Consider the following 21,110-nt stretch of genomic DNA (forward strand, 5'->3'; position numbering starts at 1 on the left):
CTCTCTGAGGCTGAGTGTTAGCCCCACCTCTTCCCAACTGGGGGTGTCTAGCAAATATCCCCATTGGTGAGATGGATCTGGTGGGGCCTCCATCCTCAAGTCACTGTAAATGACATAGGAGTGAAAGGGCCCCAGCTGACACAGGGAACATAGTACTCCTCTCCTGGCTATGCCTCTGCCCGCCATGCCCACACCCTTCTCAAACCCATCCGCGGAGTGTGCTTCCCATGGAAAAATCTCAGAGTCCTCCACTTCACCAGCCAGGGCTGAAGGTTCTTGGACTTTCTTTTAACTTCAAGATGCATTCTTTTCTTTTTCTTTTTAAAGATTTTATGAGAGACACAGAGAGAGAGGCAGAGAGAGAAGTAGGCCCCACGGGGAGCCTGATGCTAGGCCTTGATCCCAGGACCCCAGGATCACACTGTGAGCCAAAGGCAGATGCTCAACCACTGAGCCACCCAGGTGCCCCAAGATGGGTTATTTCTAATGTGTTCACGCCTGCCTTCAAATTGCTTTTTCATGCCATTGTCAGTGCAGAATCAGAGTGGATTAAATAAAAAAATTTTTCAATTTAAGAATCATTGAATTGTGGCAAAATACACATAACATAAAATTTATCATCTCAACCATTTTGAAGAGTGCAGCTTAGTAGCATTAAGCACCATAATATCGTTGCACAGCCAATCTTCAGAATCCTTTCCATCTAGCAGAACTGAAACTCTGCCCTGTTAGAATACTAACTCCCCTGTTCTCCTCCCTCAGCCCCTGTAGCCAGCACTGTACTTCCTGTCTCTCTGAATGTGACTCCTCTAGGAACCTCATGGAAGTGGAAGTCATATAGTATCTGTCCTGTGTCTAATTTTTTCCCCTTATCATAATGTCCTCAGTTTCATTCATGTTCTCACACGTGTCACAATTTCCTTCTGTTTTAAAGGCCAAATAATAATTCTAATTCATTGTGTGGATACAAGGAAAAGAATTTTAGTGTCAAATTAATTTTTTTTTAATTAAAGCTTTTTGGAGCACCTGTGTGGCTCAGTCGGTTGAGCATCTGACTTTTGATTTCAGCTCAGGTTATGATCTCAGGGTTGTGAGATCAAGCCCCACATTGGACTCCGTGCTGGGTGTGTAAACTGCTTAAGATTCTCTCCTTCCCTCTCCTTCTGCTCTCTCCCCCTCCATAATAAATCTTTTAAAAATATAAGCAAAATTAAAGATTTTTGATAATACATATTATTTTGAAAATGTGTGCATAAGGGGAAAAATCAAACTGTATAAAATCTGGTGTCCTTAACCCCATGTCATTAACTCTCTCTCCTGAGAGCCAACTGTTCTAGCCATTTGACTGTGTATTCTTTTGGGATAGTACAACCAAGGGGTGTATGTATCTCCCTCTTTTTCCTTTCTCTTCACACAATAATCCCACACTGTACATGTGATCCTTGTCTTCCTCTTCTCACTTGACACCATCTTGGAGATGATTCTTAAAGAGCTGGTTCATTCTCTGTAGCAGCTGGACTGGGAACAAGTTATTGCTTTACCATGTCAGAGGAAAACCATTCAGATAGCCTTACCATGTAGCAAGTGCAGTAGATACAGTATTTAAACATTTCCCTCCATGTTTGTATTTTTTCCCCATTTTCTTCAAAGCACTCCTAAAGCAAATGGCTCTTGGCTGTAGTGCACACTTATGCAAGCTTTCCTGAAGACTCCTTAGTGACTTCTGAAGTAGTGAATGGGGAGCTCATTTCCTTTACTTGCAGGTGCTATGCAGGTCCAAAAACCGCATCCTAAAGGAGTGCTTCCTAGTGGCTGAGTTAGAAAACCGGAGGAGGCCGCCAACGGTGAGTGGGGGAAAAAATGCCTGTGCAGAATTAGAAGGTTGTAAAAATCAGCCAGAGAGTGCACTTATTCTCAATCACCTGTACATTTTAAACTGTCCTCCCTTGGGGCGCCTGGGTGACTAAATCGGTTAAGCATCTGCCTTTGGCTCAGGTCATGATCCCAGAGTCCCTGAGTCAGACTCCCTGCTCAGGGGGGCATCTACTTCTCCCTCTCCCTTTGCCCCTTCCCCCTCTTGTATTCTCTCTCTTTCTCTTTGAAATAAATAAATAAAATCTTAAAAAAAAAAAAAAAACTGTCCTCCACTTTCCTGAAAGCATCACTCTCTAACATGTACTACTAAATATATACTTTCCAAGTGTAGTAGTAACCACTCACTGAGTACCTACTGTGTGTCAGGCACTGTGTGGGGGGCACAAAATTTAGCAAGAAAAAAAACAAGGTCCCTGTTCTCATAGAGTTTATAATCTAGTGGGAAAGAATAGGAAAAATACCATCAAAAAAAGAAAGAATGTATAGTAGTACAGGAGTCAAAAAGGAAGCTTGGTAACAAGGAAATGGGTGTGTGTTGGAGATGACTGTCTCAATGGTGATACGGGTTCCTATGAAGCGTGCACCACATAAGTGCTAAATGAAGAAAGCATCTAGCCTCTCTGCTTAACCAGTCTGAGCTTGGACTTCTCAGGCCAGGACACCCAAAACCTTTGCTTAGGGGGCAAGGTGGTAACAGGTAGGGCAATCTCTCAGGAGCTGGGATCTAAAGAGCTGGAGTCTTGTGCCCTAGCTGATCTCTGTATTGACTGAGAGAAGCAATATCTACTTAGTTCATTCTCTCTCTTTCTTTCTCTCTGAAGGTGGGGACTCAGTTTAAAAACAGCCTGAGCAGCCTTCTGGAAATCCTCATCTCAAAGGAACCTTCGTACATCCGTTGCATCAAACCCAATGAGAGGAAAGAACCCAGTGAGTCGTGAATCGTTCTGAACACTGAGCTCAGGAAAATAAATCTGGGAGGAAAGCCAAGATGGCAGTGGGTTAAAATCCTAAAAATCCCTACAGGCTTGTGCCTTGTCCTTTACACATGAATTCTTTTCATTTTTAAATGACCAGAAGGCAAATGAATAGGGAGGGAGAGGGTTTTGTTTTTTTTTTTTTTTTTTTTTTTTTTTTTGGTGATCCTGAGTGAGCATTGCTTAGATCCTGACCAGTTTCAGGAACAACACAGCTGAGCCAGACAGATGTCACAGGTGAGGGAAGCAGTGTTGCTTCTCTCTAGCCAGGGAACAGTCTTCCAAAATGGTTTATGACTTAGGTACCTTCCAAGGACCTGCCATGGTCAGTAACACAGTTGCACAGAACACAGGCGGGAAGAACAAATGAGTGAGGCAGACTGGTTGTAAAGCAGTAGAGAGTGGAGGGGACTGTGGAACACAGCAAAGGGCACATGCTATCCAAAAGGGCAGTCCTATTCCCTTCCAACAAGTTGTTGCCATGTGGGAGTTTACCCCCAAATGGCTGGATATCATAGTTGGGGTTTTTTTTAAGATTTTATTTATTTATTCATGAGACAGAGAGAGAGAGAGAGAGAGGCAGAGACACAGGCAGAGCGAGAAGCAGGCTCCATACAGGGAGCCCGATGTGGGACTCAATCCTGGGACCCCGGGATCACACCCTGAGCCCAAGGCAGGCGCTCAACTGCTGAGCCACCCAGGCATCCCAGCTGGTTACCATAGTTTTTTAAAGAGAAGCCAGAAATCCAGATTTTCCTGTAAAATTCCCCCATTAAAACACACACACACACACACACACACACACACACACACACACAAATTATGACCTGACAAAATATGTCCGTGGCCAGATCTAGCCCATGGATTGTCAGCTTGCAGCCTGTGGTCTTAGTTGAAACAGAGCCATGGGGCCCTTTACTGTCACTCTCCCTTCTGTGTTTCCAAAGACAAGTTTGATGACTTGCTCGTAAGGCATCAGATCAAGTACCTGGGGCTGATGGAGCATCTGCGGGTGAGACGGGCCGGCTTTGCATACCGGCGGAAATACGAGCATTTCTTGCAAAGGTAAAGTTTGTTTTGTTGATCTGAAGCCAGTACAGTCAAAAACCTACTGTGTGGGGAGTCTCTGGGTGTGACGATGAATAAAAGGCCATCCCCCCAAGAACTCAGAACTACTTCTACTGTAGCCATAACTATGATTAACGCTAACATTTTGGAGAATAAAAGCTAAGTCAGTTTACCTTCTTCCCTTCCTTTCCCTAAGCCTGTGACTTCTTGGGAGTCCAGGAAGCTCAAGGCTGATGCATAGACGTGCCACTAGGGGACAGACATGGGCAGGGTGCCACTTGAGTCTGTCTGTAGTTGGGGAAGCCCCTCCCCAAGGTGACTGTAGGTGCTCGTTTACTGCCATCAATCTCAGAGCAATCCTCAAAAAAAAAAAAAAAGCAAAAAAGCAATCCTCTTGGCCTCGTGGGCTATCAGGAGAAGCAAGTGTAATGATGGGAACATGGGCATTGAAGTCACACAAAGCTGCGTGGGGATCCCTGTCCTGTCTCTTCTAGCCATGACCTCTTTCCTTATAGGTAACATAGAGATTAAATTGTCTGATCTCTGAGAGTTTATCAGGATTTAACGATAAATTCACCACCACCTACATCATTTGTGCACCAATACTTCATTGGTGGTGGGCTGTGTATGAATTTGTGCTACCAAAAAAAAAAAAAATCAACATATCCTCATACTCTCAAGGGAAGCATAATGGTTATTTTTGTAAGTCAACATGGTTGAAGATTGGTAATTTCAAATTGCAACCTGATACTAGGCTTCTTTTGAACTACAACTTTATTAAAGTGTACATGAGCTTATAATTTTTTCCTCTAATTTCTTGTATTTATTTTGCAACTTGTGTTAAGATTCTGCCTTTTGAAAATTGAGTATTTCCTAGCAGCTCTTATTTTTAACCCCTGACTTAGTGATCGCAGATCTCTCTCTACCAGGGGTCATGCTGCTTTTCCTCCCATGAATCTCATGTCTCGGTAAGTGCTATCTCCTTATATGCACTTACTAAGTAATAATCCATTTCCTCGCTGCTATTTTTATTTAAATTCTAGTTAGTTAACATACAGCGCAATATTGGTTTCCAGAGTAGAGTTCAGTGATTCATCACTTACATTCATACACTTACACCCAGTGTTCATCACAAGTGCCCTGCTTTATACCCATCACCCATCTAGCCCATCCCCCACTCACTTTCTTCCATCAACCCTTAGTTCTCTGTCATTAAGAATCTCTTATGGCTTTTTCCCTCCCTCCTTTTTTTCCTTCCCCCCTTCCCATATATTTACCTGTTTAGTTTTTTAAATTCCCCATAAAAGTGAGATTATGCAGTATTTGTCTAACTTCTTTCACTCTCCATAATACCCTCTAGTTCCAGCCATGTTGTTGCAAATGGCAAGATTTCATGCTTTTTGATGGCCGAGTAATATTCCATTGTATATATACACTCCATCTTCTTTATCCACTCGTCGGTGAGTGGACATGTGGGCTCTTTTCATAGTTTGGCTATTGTTGATAATGCTGCTATACACGTCTTTGAATGTGTATTTCTGTCTCCTTTGGGCAAACACCTACAAGCGTGATTGCTGGATCATTGGGTAGCTCTATTTTTAACTTTTTGAGGAATCTCCATACTGTTCTCCAGCCTCACTGTTATATTAATGATTTATATACCTGCTGATATCCTTTAGCTATAATCTCCTTATCAGCCCAGCCCCAGCCCTAAGCAACCACTAACCTGCTTCCTGTCTCTATAGATTTCCCTACCGGACATTTCATACGCATAGAATTATGCAGTTAGGTGGCCTTTCATGACTGATTTCTCTCACCTCACACAATATTTTCAAGGCTCATCCTTGTCATAGCATCAGTGCTTCATTTCTTTTTAGTGAGGAACCATACTCCATTGTATGGATAGACTACATTTTACTTATCAGCTGATGGGCATTTGGGTTGTTTCTCAGGTTATTATGAATAATGCTGCTAGGAACATGTGCTTTTATTTGGGGGGGGGGGTGTATACCTAAGAGTAGATTACTAGGTCATGGTAATCAGTCACTACTGAGTTAATTGGTTGAGGAACTACCAGCCTATTTCCCCCACTTTTAAAAACATATCTCCTTTGTATGCTGTTCTTGCTCATCAGAAACTTGTTCATTTTTTAACTGATTCATCTTTTTCTGAATCTGACTTTGCTGGAGATGGCCAGAATCAGCAGCCGCTGCCTGCCCCACCCCACCCCTAAACACACGTACACTTGATGTTACCATATTTCTGCAGTTTTTGCTCTTCATACACCTTTTTTATATCTTGTTGTCATCTGAGGCTCAGTTACTCTGCATAAATACTAGTGAGCACCTGCTGTGCACCAGTGCTGTCCTAAGTGCTGTGTAACAACAGGGGACAGGACAGACCACATATCCCCCACCCCTGCATGGGGCTTACTTCCCACTGGGGGAGTCTGCTAGTGATAAAGAGGATATACGAAGTCAGGTGGGGATGTATCTTTGAAGGAAAATGAATCCAGGTAAGGGAAAAAGAGGGTGGAAAGATAGAAGGCCTTACCTCTTTAGGTAAGGTGGTCTGGGAGGGCCTTTGCAAGGGAGGGAGGGAACCATGAGGCTATTTGGGGATAACAATCCAGGCAGGAGAGCCTGGAAGAAATGGGAAGGTTGGAAGACCAGTTGGGAGGGCCAGACGGCTGCAGATCAGTGGCCCTGGGGAGGGGCCGAAGATGCTCAAATATATGTGTACCCTGCCTGGCACCACTTCCCTTGATCAGGAAGCAATTGCATCCCAGAGTTGAAAAAGACTGAAGTTCCTAGTCCCTCCACTCTGCAGGTGTTTAAGACATCTCCCCACCCCCCACTTTGTCTGTCCCATGTTTAGACTGCTTTGATGGCATGTGCTAGTGATGGGCGTGGTTTGGGCAGGTGGGAGCAAGGCCTGAGGCTCAATGGCATTCCCTGGGGTAGTAATGCACCTGCGCCTTTGTGTGTGTGGCTAGACTTAGAGAGATAATCAGGGAAGAGCATGTGACACTTAATATTTGTCTTAGTTTGGGCTGCTATAACAAAGTACCATAGACTGGGTGGCTTATAAACAACAGAGAATTACTTCTCATGGTTTTGGAGGCTAGAAATCTGAGATCAAGACACCAGCATGGTCATGTTCTGGGGAGAATTTTCTTGGGGTTGCATGCAGAGTGCCATTCTCTTGTGTCCTCTCATGGTAGAAAGAGGGTGAGGGAGCTCTCGAGTTCTCTCTTATAAAGGCACTGATCCCATTCATGATGACCTCATCACCTCCCTGAAGGCCCTCACCTCCTAACACCATCACATTGTGGGTTAGGATTTCAGCCCGTGAATTCAAGATGAGGGGACGACATAGACATTCATTCCATGGCAATGCCCTTAATGGACTTTTTCATAAAGTATAGTTCCAGGAAAATAAATATGTTTTTTTAACAGTTTAATGTGATTTTAAAATAGTACAAACCATATCTCACAATATTAAGGGTAAGAAGCATAATAGGAACACCATAGCTAACAGTTTTTGAAGTCTTGGACTGTGCCCAATATCTTCCATGGATTATCTCACTTCGACCTTGTGATGCCCCCACGAGGAAGGTCTTGTTAATTGTTCACATTGCAGAGGTGAGGGGGCAAAGTGACTTGTCCAGCTCCTGAGCTGGGCCTGAACCCAGGCAGTGTGGTCCTGTCTAGCAGCTCCGGTTGTATAGCTTCTAGCCTTAGTCCATAGGCACTTTGAATTCTGCATTGGCTTATTTCATTATGTTAGAGACCACATGGTTCTTTTTATGTGACCACATACTAGAATGTATGCTGAAATCAGGATCTAAGTCATTATTGGGTCCAAGTCCCACATTACTTACCAGGCATGGTACCTTGTCCTCCTGTGCTGGCCCATGTTTATTCACTCGTTCATCAGCAGACAGACATTTGGGTGTTTTCTATCTTTTGTCTATGATGAATAATGACAGTATGACATGGTGAACGTTCATGTATGAGCCTGTGTGTGGACCCATATTTTCATGTCTCCATGTATATACTTAGAAGTGGAATGGAGTTTCTTGGGTGGATTATCTGATGATGTCATTGTTTCATGAAGACAGGTCAGACCCACCCTACTGAAAGCTTCTCTCTTTTATCTTTCTTGCCAAGTGTATGTAACGCTTGTTGAATTCAAGGAAGTTTGGTGTGATGAGTCCGCTAGGTTGTGCTGAGTGGCTGGCATGCCACAGCTGAGCAGAGCTGACCTCTCGTGGAGGGTTCGGTGGGTGAGTGTAAAGTCCAATGGCTTTCTGGAAGGGCTGTTCCTCTCCCCAGGTACAAGTCTCTGTGCCCAGACACCTGGCCATACTGGCATGGGCCTCCAGCAGAGGGCGTAGAACGGCTGATCAAGTACATTGGCTACACACCGGAAGAGTACAAGTTAGGGAGGTAAGCGGCCAAGAAATGCCTGTTAGAAAGTTTTCTGCATTGATCCATAAGCATCTAGAGCCTGGAGATGAATTTTTTAAGGAATTTATGTAGAGGTACAACAGATACTTCTATCCACTCCATTTCAATGCAGCTCTGTAAAGACAAAACTCCTGTGTGTGTCTGCTCTCAGTACTTGGCTCACACTCAGAACATTCCACAGTACTTCTGAAAGTTGCTGGGGTGTCCTACGCTTCAACTCAATGCTGACACTGTCTACCCCGAGTAGTGTCAGATCCCCAAGATAAGGACTCAGTCCTGTAAGACTGTCCACCCCCCACTTCAGATGCCAATTGCAAGTCTCTATGTCACCTGTGCTTCTGACCACCGACTGGATATCTATTGGAGGTTCCTAGGACGCCCTCTTTAGGTTTGATTTGCTAGAGTGGCTCACAGAACTCAGAAAACATTTTACTTCCTGGGTTATTGGCTTACTACAAAAGGATAGAATTCAGGAACAGTCAGATGAAAGAGATGCATAGGGTGGGTTGGGGAAAAAGGATGGAGCTTCCATGCCCTCTCCAGATGTACCCAGAACATCAAAACCATGTCCTTTTGGGGTTTTATGGAAGCTTCATTACACAGGCATGATTGATAAAATCATTGGCTGTTGGTCATCACTTCAATCCCTAGCCCCTCTCCCCTACCTGGATGTGGGCTGAGAGTTTTGAGCTTCTCATCTCAAGATTGGTTCCCCCAGCAATGAGCCATCATCTTGAGGTTATCCAGGGGGCTTTGCGAACATCATCTCCTTGGCATAAACTCAGGTGTGGTGTGGCCGGAAGGGATCTATTATAAACAGCAAGACATCCATTTCACTTTTATCACTTTGAAACCATCTCAGGAACAAAATCCAAATATCATAACAAAAGATGTCCCTTTTGCTCTAATTATAAGGGTTTGGGGAACTATGACCAAATATGTATTTCCTATTACAAATCGCAGTATCACAGGTTCCAGGTGGTTGGAAGGGCTCTATTACTGCCTGTTGAGGAGATTAAGTTGGAAGCCCTGTGTTCTAAACCTGACTTAGAGCTCCGTGGCACCTCTTTGCCTGCAAAATGAGTTCGCATGGACTTTTTATTGTTCAAATGCATGCAGGATTTCTCAGAGGAGGCTATTAGGGCTTTCATAATGTGAAAGCTCCTGTGGCATTCCAGAAGGTGGTGTTCTAGAACTCTGAGCACATTGCTATCACTCTAATTGTCCAGGATCAGAACTTTCATACCCATTGATAGTATTGAGGCAAACTCAGTGTGGTGAACCAGGAAGATTTTGGTCTGTCCTTAGAGTCATTTTGGTCAGGGTTGGTGTGTGGTGGTAAGGAACAGTACCCAAGGATGTAGATGGGCATTCCCAGGCTGCAGAGAATTTCTGCCTTCTTATCTATCCATGAACTTTGCCTGCCAACCCCCTAGCCCTCTGTGGTCACCCTGGTCCCTCTCCATCCTTATGTTTCTGTCCTGGGCCCTGCTTCAAGACTTCATTACATCTCCAAGCCAGATCCCTGAGGGGAATGGGGCTTAGCCCATCCTGAGTGAGGCAGACCATGGAGGCCACCAGTGGGATCTGTGTGGGATGGGGACCTGGGATCACGGGACATGAGGCACTGCTTCCCCCAGTGGCTGCCCTGGGAAGTTTCCCTCACAAGCTGGGTAGGGGAAGACAGGAAGCGATGATGGACATTGATGATTTATCTTTTTTGGTTGATGGGATCTTCTCTTAAACTTAGACTCCTATTCCTTGTCATCAGTTTTCAAAGCCCAAGAAGTACCTTCAGGTTGAATTGGTGTCGTAGTTTCCTGAGACTGGATAAATGAATGACCACAGACTAGCTGGCTTAAAACAACAGGAAAGTACTCTCTCACAGTTCTCAAGGCTCAAAGTCCAAAATTAAGGTGTCAGCGGGCTTTGCGAGAGAGACTTCCTTGTCTCTCCCAGCTTCTGGTGGCCCCTGACATTCCTTGGCTCGTGGTCCCATCCCTCCAGTCTCTGCCCATTTTCACATGAACTTCCCTATCCGTGTGTGTGTGTGTGTCCTCTTCTGTCCCTTATAGGCACACACTCACTGGATTTAGGTCACCCATAATTCTGTATGATCTCCTCTCAATCCCTACCTTGATGATGTCTGCAAAGACCCTATTTCCAGATAAGATCACATTCTGAGGCTCTGGGGGAGACGCTGCTATTCAAGCCAGTGCAGATGGTAACTGACCAACTAACCATTACAACCATCTCTCTTTTCACTTCTAGAACCAAAATATTTATTCGTTTCCCCAGAACTCTGTTTGCTACTGAAGATGCCTTTGAATTTAGTAAACATCAATTAGGTAATGTTTCTCTGTCCTGATCTCAGTAGAATGTGAAATGAACCAGCTTAGCTTGGGATACACCTTACACCTGCTGTTTGATATAAGCATCAGAAGCGTTGGCTCTGAAATTGGGGGTTGTGATAAGACACACATGGATTTATGCCCTAATGTGTGTTCAGAGGGCAGTCATGGATATATATGGAAAGTTAAACACAGGACGCCTGGGTGGCTCTGTGATTGATCATCTGCCTTTGGCTTGGGTCATGATCCTGGGGTCCTGGAATTGAGTTCTGCATTGGGCTCCCTGTGGGAAGCCTGCTTCTCCCTCGGCCTGTGTCTCTGCCTCTCTCTCTCTGGCTCTCTCTCTGTCTCTCATGAATAAATAGAATAACATCTTTAAAAAAAAAGGAAAGTTAAACACTGGATTGCTGTCCCAGTTCTAGTTAAGACCCAACTCTTTTTTTTTTTTTTTTTTAAGATTTTATTTATCTATTTGAGAGAGAGAGAGCTAGAGAGAGAGAACACAAGCAGTGGGGAGGGGCAGAGGTAGAGGAAGAAGTAGGCTCTCCGCTGAGCATCGGGCTCCGCTGAGCCTGATGTAGAACTCAACCCCAGGACCCCAGGATCATGACTCAAGGTGAAGGCAGATGTTCAACTGACTGAGCTACCCAGGCACCCAGGACCCAAATCTTGTGCTATGCCAGGGCCTAAATCTCAAATGAAGCTTTGAAAACTTCATTCATATCCGTATCTGATGTTGGAAGGTGTTTCAAAGCCTGCAGCCAGGGTGGAGGGGGTATGTGCATGGTGAATAAGGAAAGTTATGGGGTGGTGGGGGTGGGGGAGAGCAACAAAATTTAAAAACTACTGCAGTGGGATGGGACTTCTTCCTTGAAATCTCAACTGCTCTGTTGAGACGTGCCCTGTGGAGTAATCTGAATGCTTGCTGTGTGCTGGCTGCATATGATATCCTCTGTGCTCAGGACCTCATTGTGTTCTTAGAACAAACCTTTGTGGCCCTCTTATCTCCACTTTATATTCCGGGAACCTGAGCTCTAAGATGTTGGAACTTGCTGAAGGCGGCACAGCCAGTAAGCGACAGAGCTGGGGTTTGAACATGGGTCTCTCTAGCTTCAGGATCTGGGCTTGTAACCACTGTGCTTGCGGATCTCATGTTTTGACCCTGACAGCAGCAAGCACTGATCCCAGGACCTGGTTTCTGGGCAGGTGCTGGCTGCAGGTGAGGCAGGGGTAGGGGTGCTCAGACAGTGTTTCTAATCAGTCCCCAAGGGATGGGCTGCTGCTGGTCTGTGGGGGCATGGGGAGCCCGATGAGCTTGGCCTGTCATGGGAACTCAGTCACCAGGTGGAGAGACGTGGATAGAGAAGCTCCAGGGCGAGCATGCATGTGGTCCCACATGCCTGGGTTCACACTCCACAGTAGCTGCACTGCTCATACTCAGGTTTCCACCGCCTGAGCCTGCACACCCATTTGTGGCTTGTGCTTGGCACCTGCTTCTAGGGGTGGTGTGAGGATGAAACAGCGCCTTGCTTGGAACCTCACTAGACAGGGTGGGGGTGGGGGGGCTCTTACCACTGAGTCTGTTCTTTACCCTCAGGGAAGGAGAGGGACAGGGGAGCCAGAAGCTTCTGGAAGCCAGGCTTCATGAACCCCACCCCCCTCCCCTCCTGCCCCGCTGCACTGGTCCCTCTGCTCTGTGCTGTACACCCTGAGGCCACTTCCAACCTGCCCTCCAAGAGCACAACTACAGGGTTGCACAACCAAAAGCCTTTTCACCAAAACTTTTGTTTTATTTTAAGTTGCGAGGATCCAAGCCACATACAAAGCCTGCCTAGAAAGGAGAATGTATGTGAAAAAAAGACAAGCAGGTAAGAATTCAACAAAAACTTGCCCGTTTGCAATGAGCAAAAAATTCAACCAGTCAGCCTGTGTATTATTGGTTGCTTATTTTCATAGCTGCACAGGATTGTACTATGTCAGATGTTGGCAGACTTTTTCTTAAAGGCCAGATGGTACTTTAGATTTGTGGGTCATCTGGCCTCTGCCAATAGCTACTCAGCGTTGTAGCACAAAGGTACTATAGGCGATACATAAATAAATGGGCATGGTTCTGTTGCAATAAAACTTTATTTACAAAAACAGGTGGCCGGCCCAAGGGCCATAGTTTGCAGACCCCTGTGCTATTCATATAGCACATAATCCATATACCATATACCATATACCATAATCTAGCTGTTCTGTTGATGGACGTGTGGCTTGTTGCAGTTGTTTGTTTTGTAACAAACAGTGCTGCTATGAGGAATGAAAGAAAGCATTTTTTAAGAGGATTTTATTCATCCATTTATTTGAGATTCAGAAAGAGAGAGAATCTCAAGCAGACTCTTCACTGAGTGCAGAGCCTGACTGACGCAGGGCTTGATCCCACAACCCATGAGATCACGACCTGAGCTGAAACCAAGAGATGGATGCTTAACCAGACTGAGCCACCCAAGTGCCCCAGAAAACATTTTTAAAAATCTGAATAACTGAACAAAATATGAAAAGCATTTAACAATTGGGAAGTAAGCCAGGAATCTCTGTGTGTCCCAATTGATGCATCTCAATTCTTAAGTGTAGACAACTAAAGCACGCACTGGATGAGACAAACCAAACGCAACCCCACAATTAACGTGCCCCTCAGGAAGACCTGGGGAAGCTTGGACCCCTTCCTGTAATTTTGGGACTCTCCTAAAAGCTTCCCACAGCACTGTTGGTGTTCCTGTTGCCCTGGTTCAGTGGTCTGAGCACCCCCAGAGAGGAACTTGCAACACATCAATTTTCCATCTCTGGGGCTGGCTGACAGCTGTGGTGGGCATCCGGATGTTTGGGGAAAGGGGGGGGTGAATGATTCTGAAGAAAGCCCTTTGTATTTAAATGTGATTGTGCTCACCTTCTAATGCCTGCAGTGAACTCTTTCAGCCATCAGACTTGAAGCCCACTGGCGTGGGGCCCTGGCTCGGAAGGTGGCCAAAAGGAGAAAGTGGGCTGTGCGGACTGTGAAAAAGTGAGTTCTCTACGGAAGGTGACCGTGGACTTGGTTGACTTATTTGGCTTTGTGCAGATAGCCAGGCTTTCCTTCAGGATGTCAGGCCTTAGGGATTCAGCTCCATTGCTGTCCTCTGAGCCCCCTGATTTGCCAGTCATCATAATTCCTGATGTTGATTAGATTCCCTTAGTTCAAAAGTCACAAGGTCAACTGCCTTCCTATGCCATTTGTTGTTAGCAACTAATTCAAACTACTCAACACAACACAAAACAGAGCATGGTGTGGGTGAAATAGAACATATCTTTGGGGGCAGACTTGACCTACAGGCTACGTGAGTGTCGCCCTGCATGGCGACTGGAGCGGTTGCTACCATTTTGGCCTTTGAAATCAAACAAGTGGAGAGAGTCTCAGTAAAGAAATGGGCCAGAAAGCTAACGAAACATTTGCCCCTATAGGTTCATAAAGGGATTCATCAACCGCAACAAGCCCCTCTGCCCTGACAATGAGGAGTTTATCGTGTTCGTGCGTAAGAATTACATCTTGAATCTTCGCTACCATGTCCCAAAGAATGTCTTGGATAAGAGCTGGCTGAGGCCTCCTGGCATCTTGGAAAATGTGAGGACTGAACAGGGACACCTGTTCCAAGTGACTTGGGCGTTGATGGGGCTCAGTTTCTATATGTACTTGTACGGCCTCCCTTGGCTCAAAAGGGCGGCCTTAGCGAAGTGCTTCTTGGCAAGGTTGTTACACAAGAAATGGCACTCCTCTAAATTCGTACGCTAAAGCCAACAGAGGTCTGTTTGCACAGAGCATTTATGATTAATTTCTCTTTTTAAAAATATTTTATTTATTCATGAGAGACACAGAGAGAGAGAGACAGAGACACAGGCAGAGGGAGAAGCAGGTTCCCCATGGGGAGCCCAATGTTGGACTCGATCCCAGAACCCTGAGATCACAACCTGAGCCAAAGGCAGATGCTCAACCACTGAGCCACCCAGGTACCCCAAGATTTTTTTAAGATTTGTTTGAGATTGAGAAGGAGTAGGGAAAGGGGCAGAGAGAGAGGGAGAGAAGCAGACTCTGTGCTGAGCCAGGAGCCCAACATGGGGCTCGATCTCATGATAGTCAAGAGTTGGAGGCTCAGTCGACTGCATCACCCAAGTACCCCCTTCCCAATGGCTTTTAATGATTGTCACCTAAATATTTCTCAAAAGATGGTCCAAGGGCCCAAGGGTCTTAGAGAGCAGTGGGGGTCATGTAAGTAAGATCTTGGGTCCCAGCCTGGGTCTACTGAGCATCTCTAGGAGTCCTTTCTTTTTTCTTTTCTTTTTTTTCTTGCTAGTTCTCAGATGACTCAGACATATTCATGTTTAAGAACCAATAGGTTAGGGGTACTTGGGTGGTTGAACATCTGCCTTTGGCTCAGGTCATGATCCCAGGGTCCTGGGATCGAGTCCTGCATTGGGCTCCCTGCAGGGAGCCTACTTCTCCCTCTGCCTATGTCTCTGCCTCTCTCTGTGTCTCTGCCTCTTTCTGTGTGTCTCTCATGGATAAATAAATAAATCTTTAAAAACAAAAAAAAGAACCAGTGGTCTAGCAACAGTGAAAAGGCAGTGCAAGATTAGCAAATTCACTGCCTTCTTGGAGTTTAAAATACCAATGCTGTCATTTATATGAGACTGGATTCCACTGTACTTTCAAAGCTTCTGTCTTGTGGCCACCACCCAAGATTCGGTATGAGTGAGGTACATGGAACAGAAATGTCTTCTCCCCACAGGCATCGGACCTGCTCAGGAAAATGTGCATAAGGAACCTGGTCCGGAAGTACTGTCGCGGGATCACGGCCGAGAGGAAAGCACTGGTAGGGACAGGGAACATGGGCAGGTGGCAAGGTGGTGGAGGGGCCAGGACTCGCGGCACTTGCCCGCCGTCTCACCTGGGAGCCAAGGGTCATCCTGGGCCCCTGCCTCATACGTGTGTTGAGGATTAAACACACCCAGGCCACTTAGCACAGAACCCTCGTTCATGGGCAGCTGTTAAGGGGGGGGGGGGGTGCCCGCTCACACTGTTGCCATGGGAACACAACCCAGGTGGTCCCTATACTGCACAGAATGCAGGACCCCTTTTCTGCCAGAGGGTTTTGTTCATGCTTATCTGCAGGTCAGCAGACTTTTTCTGTAAAGCACTAAAGAGTAATATCTTGGGGTTTGCTGGCCACATGATTTCTGTTACAATCACTCAGCTTTGCCAGCGGAGCACAAAAACTGCCAGAGACAACATATAAATGGATGGCGGAGCCATGCTGCCAAAACAAACAAAATAACCACCACCACCACCTAAAAAAAAAAAAAAAAAAAAAAAAAAAAAAAACTTACAAAAAACGGGCAGCAGGGTGGATTTGGTCCTCAGGTTGTAGTTTATAGATAGATCTCTGACCCAGAAGAAAAGAAGTGCTCTCTGAAAATTCTGAAAACTCCACTTCTGGGAAGAGCATGCAAGAGACCAGCATTAAGTGTCTGCTCTGGTCTCTGCCAGCGTCATTTTTAGGGCACCTTGGCAAAAGCCTAGGACATGTTGTGATTTCTGTGCCAAATCAGGACAAGGCTTGTACAGCTTATCACGGAAAGTAAACCATCCCATGGACCTAAGGGGCCTCTGTTCCAGGGATCCTCAGGCTACCACTGTTGTACTTCCAATTCTGTTTAACCAGATGCAGCAAAAGGTGGTTACAAGTGAACTCTTCAGGGGAAAGAAAGAAGGTTATGCAGAAGTCTTAAACCAGCCCTTTGCCAACAGTCGGATTGGTGAGTACATTTTTCCACCTGTGCTCTTGCTTCTCCTGTTTTAAAGAGTCAAAAGAAGACGCCTGACTTCGTAGCATTTCCTGACCATAGGTGAGGTCTCTGTCAGAGGGACATAAACCCAGCAGATACCAGTGGCTTTTGCACCAAGATGGTATTTAGTGCTGATTCACTGTGTTCTGGTTCCCTCCCCAGACGAAGGAGACATTAATCCCAAAGTGCTTCAACTCATTAGCAATGAGAAAATCCAGGTAAGGAAATGGGTGTCCTTGGGTCAAACCGGATTCTCTTAACAGGGTCTGTTTTCTGTATGAAGAGCGTCTGGAAGTGCTGTTGACATGCAGAGGGGTGGGAGGGTGGGCTGGGCTCTCGACTGTAAGGTTCTGGGTATTAACAAAGACTGTGGGGTCCGTGTGACCACTAGGTACCTGTTGCTGTTCTTATGGTCCTTATCTGGCACCCTAGGAACTAGGTTTGGTTCTCTCTTTTTCTTTTGATTTTATTTATTTATTTGAGAGAGCACACATAGGGTAGGGGAAGGGACAGAGGGAGAGGGAAAAGCAGACTCCTTGCTAAGCAGGGAGCCCGATGTGGGGCTCAGTCTCTGGACCCTTGGGATCATGACCTGAGCTGAAGGCAGACACCCAACCTACAGAGCCACCCGGGTACCCCATGGGTTTAGTTTTCAATGAAATTGAGCAAAACACAGTCATGAACTTAATCGCTGAATATCCCCTATTCGAAGCAGTGTGGCAGGGTGCCAATGGCTTCGTAACTTAGCTGTACACAACCTGGGCAGGTTCCTTAAGCTCTTGCTGCCTCCACCCTTCTGTGAGTGGGGAGGACAGGGGTATTGAGAGGCCCAAGGGGTCAAGGGTGGGAAGCGCTGTGTGGCAGGACGTTTGAGCCTCTCTGAGAGCTTAAAGGAACTAGTCTTACCAGAGCCTGGTGTAATAAGGAGTTCTGTACTCCGCCCCCTCCTCCCACGGAGTCACTGTGTTCTCCTCACAGTATGGCATCCCAGTCATTAAATATGACAGGAAAGGGTTCAAGGCCCGGCAGCGCCAACTCCTCCTTACTCAGAAAGCAGCTTATGTGGTGGAGCTTGCCAAAATCAAGCAGAAAATGGAATACTCAACACTCAAAGGTAAGACATGGGCCATCTTCAGACCATTCACTGGGTTGACTTAGGTCCGGGGCAAACATCGGTAAGGAAGCCACCCTCCACTGGAAGACAGAAGCGTAGGGTTCCTGTAAAGCCTGGGGCTGCCCGGGCCTGGCCTGTGCCTCTTTTTTTCTGGAGTAAATGTCAGAGGCCACCCCTTCATCCAGGTATCCTGGCCGGACAACAGCTTCTCCGATGACCTGTTTTATTCTGAGCACCGCCCTCCCAGCCTCAGGGCCTACTGATTGCTGGGGTGTGCCCTTCATCCTCGGGGGCCCAGTGAGGAGGGACAAAGTGTGGGGTGGGGGTGCTCCTAGATACACCACCTCGTTTTTTCTGTATGAATGCCAAGTTGTCCGGTTCCTGGTCTCTGGATCTGTGTCTTTACTCCTCAGGTGTCTCTACTAGCAGCCTCAGCGACGGAATCTTAGTCATTCATGTTTCGCCGGAGGACCACAAACAAAAGGTAAGGGACGGCCCCCAGTGTCCCTGCCACGCTACTGAGCTGCCTGCCTTGCAGCCTCAGTATGGAAGAGTGCTTTCCTCTGGAGCCACTGCTACTAGAACTGCTGTGTCCTCTCCTCGTCAGGGGGATGCCATCCTCCAGTGTCAACACATCTTCGAAGCAGTCACGAAGCTCGTCATGCTGGTGAAGAGGGGGAACATTGTAAATGTTGTCCAGGGAAGGTAGGGGTTTTTTCCGCCATCACTTGTTCACCAAGGCAGCCAGAGTATTAGGGCCCAGTTCTCAAAGGGAGGGCCTTTCCATTCCTGGGGGAAGTCATCACCAGGTGAAAGGTGGACCTCTGGGCCAGCGCAGGAGCCAGCCACACCTGTCCTGTGGAGGCCTGTTGTCTGGGATGTTTGGCTGAGCACAGTGGGCTGCAGCTTTGTAGGCTGCTTACAACTGATGAGAGGACAGCAGCGTTAAAATTTCTTTAGGACATAGAAATACGTGGCACAAGGTGGCTAAGCAGCCAGCCTGGTGTCAGCTGGCTGGTCAGGGACGGTAGGGGGTAGTTTGAGGCCACACTGGATTCTTGTTCTCAGGCTAAAATCAGGTGCCATGCCCCCTAGAGCCTCCATGCAAGCAGGCTGCCCCCCTGCTGCTCCTAATGGGTCTCAAGCCAGTGCAGCCTGAGGAGCAAATTCATACGGGCAAGAGGGAGGGAGAGTGGGGAATGTTCTGTGGGATCTCTGAGGGGAGACCTGGCCACCCCGTGAGAGTTTCAGCAGGATGCTGTGTAGGTGGTTCTTCAGACAGCAGGCTGGCCCCTTGAAGAACTGAACGTGTTAAATTGACTTGGAAATAACCCCAGAAACACGTGGTAAGTTTCCTACTTGTGGCAAGGGTCGTCGTTTGATTACTCAAATGCACAATACAACTGTAATAAAATGGGAATTCGCTCTCTAAACTAGTAAAGCTTCGTAAGTGAATTTCTTTTGCAGACAGAAGGTGAAAATTAAGAATGTCAGTAATTGATTACTCTGTGTGTTTTCCAGTTTACAGTTTTATATCGGTCCTGGAAAAGAAGGCACAATAGTTTTCGACACAGGACCAGAAGAACAAATCTATAAAAATAAAAACGGACAGTTAACCGTGGTGAGTGGCTGTGGCAGGAAGTGAGTTTTACATGAGGATATAAAGATTTGACCAATTTCAGCTTCCTATATATAGACTGTTCATTTTCCCCTTTATTCCTGATTCTACATCAAAAGGACAGGAAGGTATTGATGCCAGAGGTATAGATTCACACACTGAATGAAAGGGCTTGAAAAAAGCAAATGGGTTTACCTCCTATTTCTGGTTAGTGAACAGGAAGGTGATGTTAAATCCTCAGTTTTAAATGTCGAAGCCAACTTTCCACTGGATGGCAGAGGCCTTATGCCTTATCCTGTCTCTGACATTGGAAACTCCTGGAGATCTTCGGAAAATGCCCGTGCCTGAGTCTCAGCCCTGGGCGCTGTGATGTAACAGGCAGGGGTGCAGCCTGGGCTTTGGAATGGGCGCGAGCTTGGGGCTAAAGAGCAGAGCTGACTGCTGTCTGGCGGAGTCCAGGCTGGGTGCCCGGTGCTCTGTCCTCCCTGCCAGTCCCACCAGTGCTAGGTCGGGCATCCCAACAGTCCTCACTTGCAAGCAGCTCACAGGGCTTAATTTGATCCCATTCTGCTGGGAAATGACAGATTAAAACAGTGGGCTGAATCTTTCAGCTGTATTTTGTAGGTGCACCCAGTATTATTCGATACAAATGAATGAGCAAACGGTTTGTCAATAAAGTATCTCGTACGTACATATTTAGATTTGCATCCCTGTAACTAGGAAACTTTTCCTGAGTGTAAGTATACCCAACCCAAAAGGCTTTTCTAACATAATTGCCTCTAAACTCCTGGGGGTCAGTTAAAATCTTTTAAGTATCATTTTCAAGTCATTTTTTTCAGCTTACACACTGTCTTAGGGGTATAACCTTTAAGAAGGAATTTGTCTTGGGAGTCACACAGCTCGTGGGCTGGACTGGCTCAGGCTGAAAATGCTAAGTGGCTGGTGGGTGGGGCTGGCTTCTAGAAGCTCGTCCACACGGCTGCTGGCTCATAAGGGGTCTCTAACCTAAGTGTGGGCACTCCCCCAAGGTGTCAGTCGGCATGAAGTCCTCCTGACCGCTCCCATGGCCGTCTCTGCTCCAGCTGAGGAAAGCCCCCAGGAAGCGAGAGGCTGTCCAGGTAGCTACATCTTCAAGGGAAGTTCCCAGCAGCTCTAGGAAAAGGAGCACACCTGAAGAAACTGAGTGGCATATGCCACTTCCTGGCTCTTGGCTGCCCTGGAGCACTATATGAGAAGGTCCTGTTCAGGCGCCCAACTTCACGTCACCTGCGGGGATGGGTCTGTGTCCCGACCAGGTCCTTCACTCAATGGGGACTTGAACAAGTCATTATAGGCTGGGCAACAGATCCTCTACCTTTGTCAAGCTGGCACCGAAGAACAATTAAGGAGTATATACAGTCTGAGAGGGAGCCCATACAATTTGATAAAGCTGCAAATTTTGAATTTTGTTTTAATTAAATGGAACTGAGACACTTTGGGTTCTAGAATGGGGAGCTGTAGTGGAAATGTTAAGGTCTTGGGTGTGTTTCCATCTCCCCAGTCCCTGCCTCCCTCCCTCATATTAAGGCGGTAGCAACTCCAGCTGATTCACTCTGCTTTCCAACTAAGATTTCCTTGCAGTGATTAAATCCAAACACTACAGAATAATGACCCCCACCTTCCCCAGCAACATCAAGGCAATGAAGCAGAACAAATGGAGGACAGAGGCCATCCTCTTTGCCATGAACCCCCATCGTACTGGTTGGATTGTGCTAGGTTTCTGAAAAGACCCAGAAAACA

At 46.5% G+C, this 21,110-nt stretch overlaps 1 protein-coding gene across 1 annotated transcript in view; it reads left to right on the plus strand.

Annotated features, from left to right (window-relative positions):
- MYO1H (myosin IH) overlaps positions 1-20,978 on the plus strand; it is a 44,088-nt gene extending 23,110 nt beyond the window's left edge. Inside the window, 16 exon segments of the mRNA XM_072723039.1 lie at positions 1,764-1,844; positions 2,697-2,802; positions 3,797-3,914; positions 8,255-8,368; positions 10,661-10,737; positions 12,540-12,608; positions 13,699-13,783; positions 14,221-14,380; positions 15,543-15,626; positions 16,476-16,569; positions 16,762-16,817; positions 17,578-17,713; positions 18,127-18,197; positions 18,321-18,418; positions 19,235-19,334; positions 20,360-20,978. Of these exon segments, the coding sequence (XP_072579140.1) occupies positions 1,764-1,844; positions 2,697-2,802; positions 3,797-3,914; positions 8,255-8,368; positions 10,661-10,737; positions 12,540-12,608; positions 13,699-13,783; positions 14,221-14,380; positions 15,543-15,626; positions 16,476-16,569; positions 16,762-16,817; positions 17,578-17,713; positions 18,127-18,197; positions 18,321-18,418; positions 19,235-19,334; positions 20,360-20,386 (1,476 nt within the window). The 3' untranslated portion in view covers positions 20,387-20,978.
- The last annotated feature ends 132 nt before the right edge of the window (positions 20,979-21,110 follow it).

The sequence above is a fragment of the Vulpes vulpes genome, chromosome 10, assembly GCF_048418805.1.
Source record: "Vulpes vulpes isolate BD-2025 chromosome 10, VulVul3, whole genome shotgun sequence".
NCBI lineage: Eukaryota > Metazoa > Chordata > Mammalia > Carnivora > Canidae > Vulpes > Vulpes vulpes.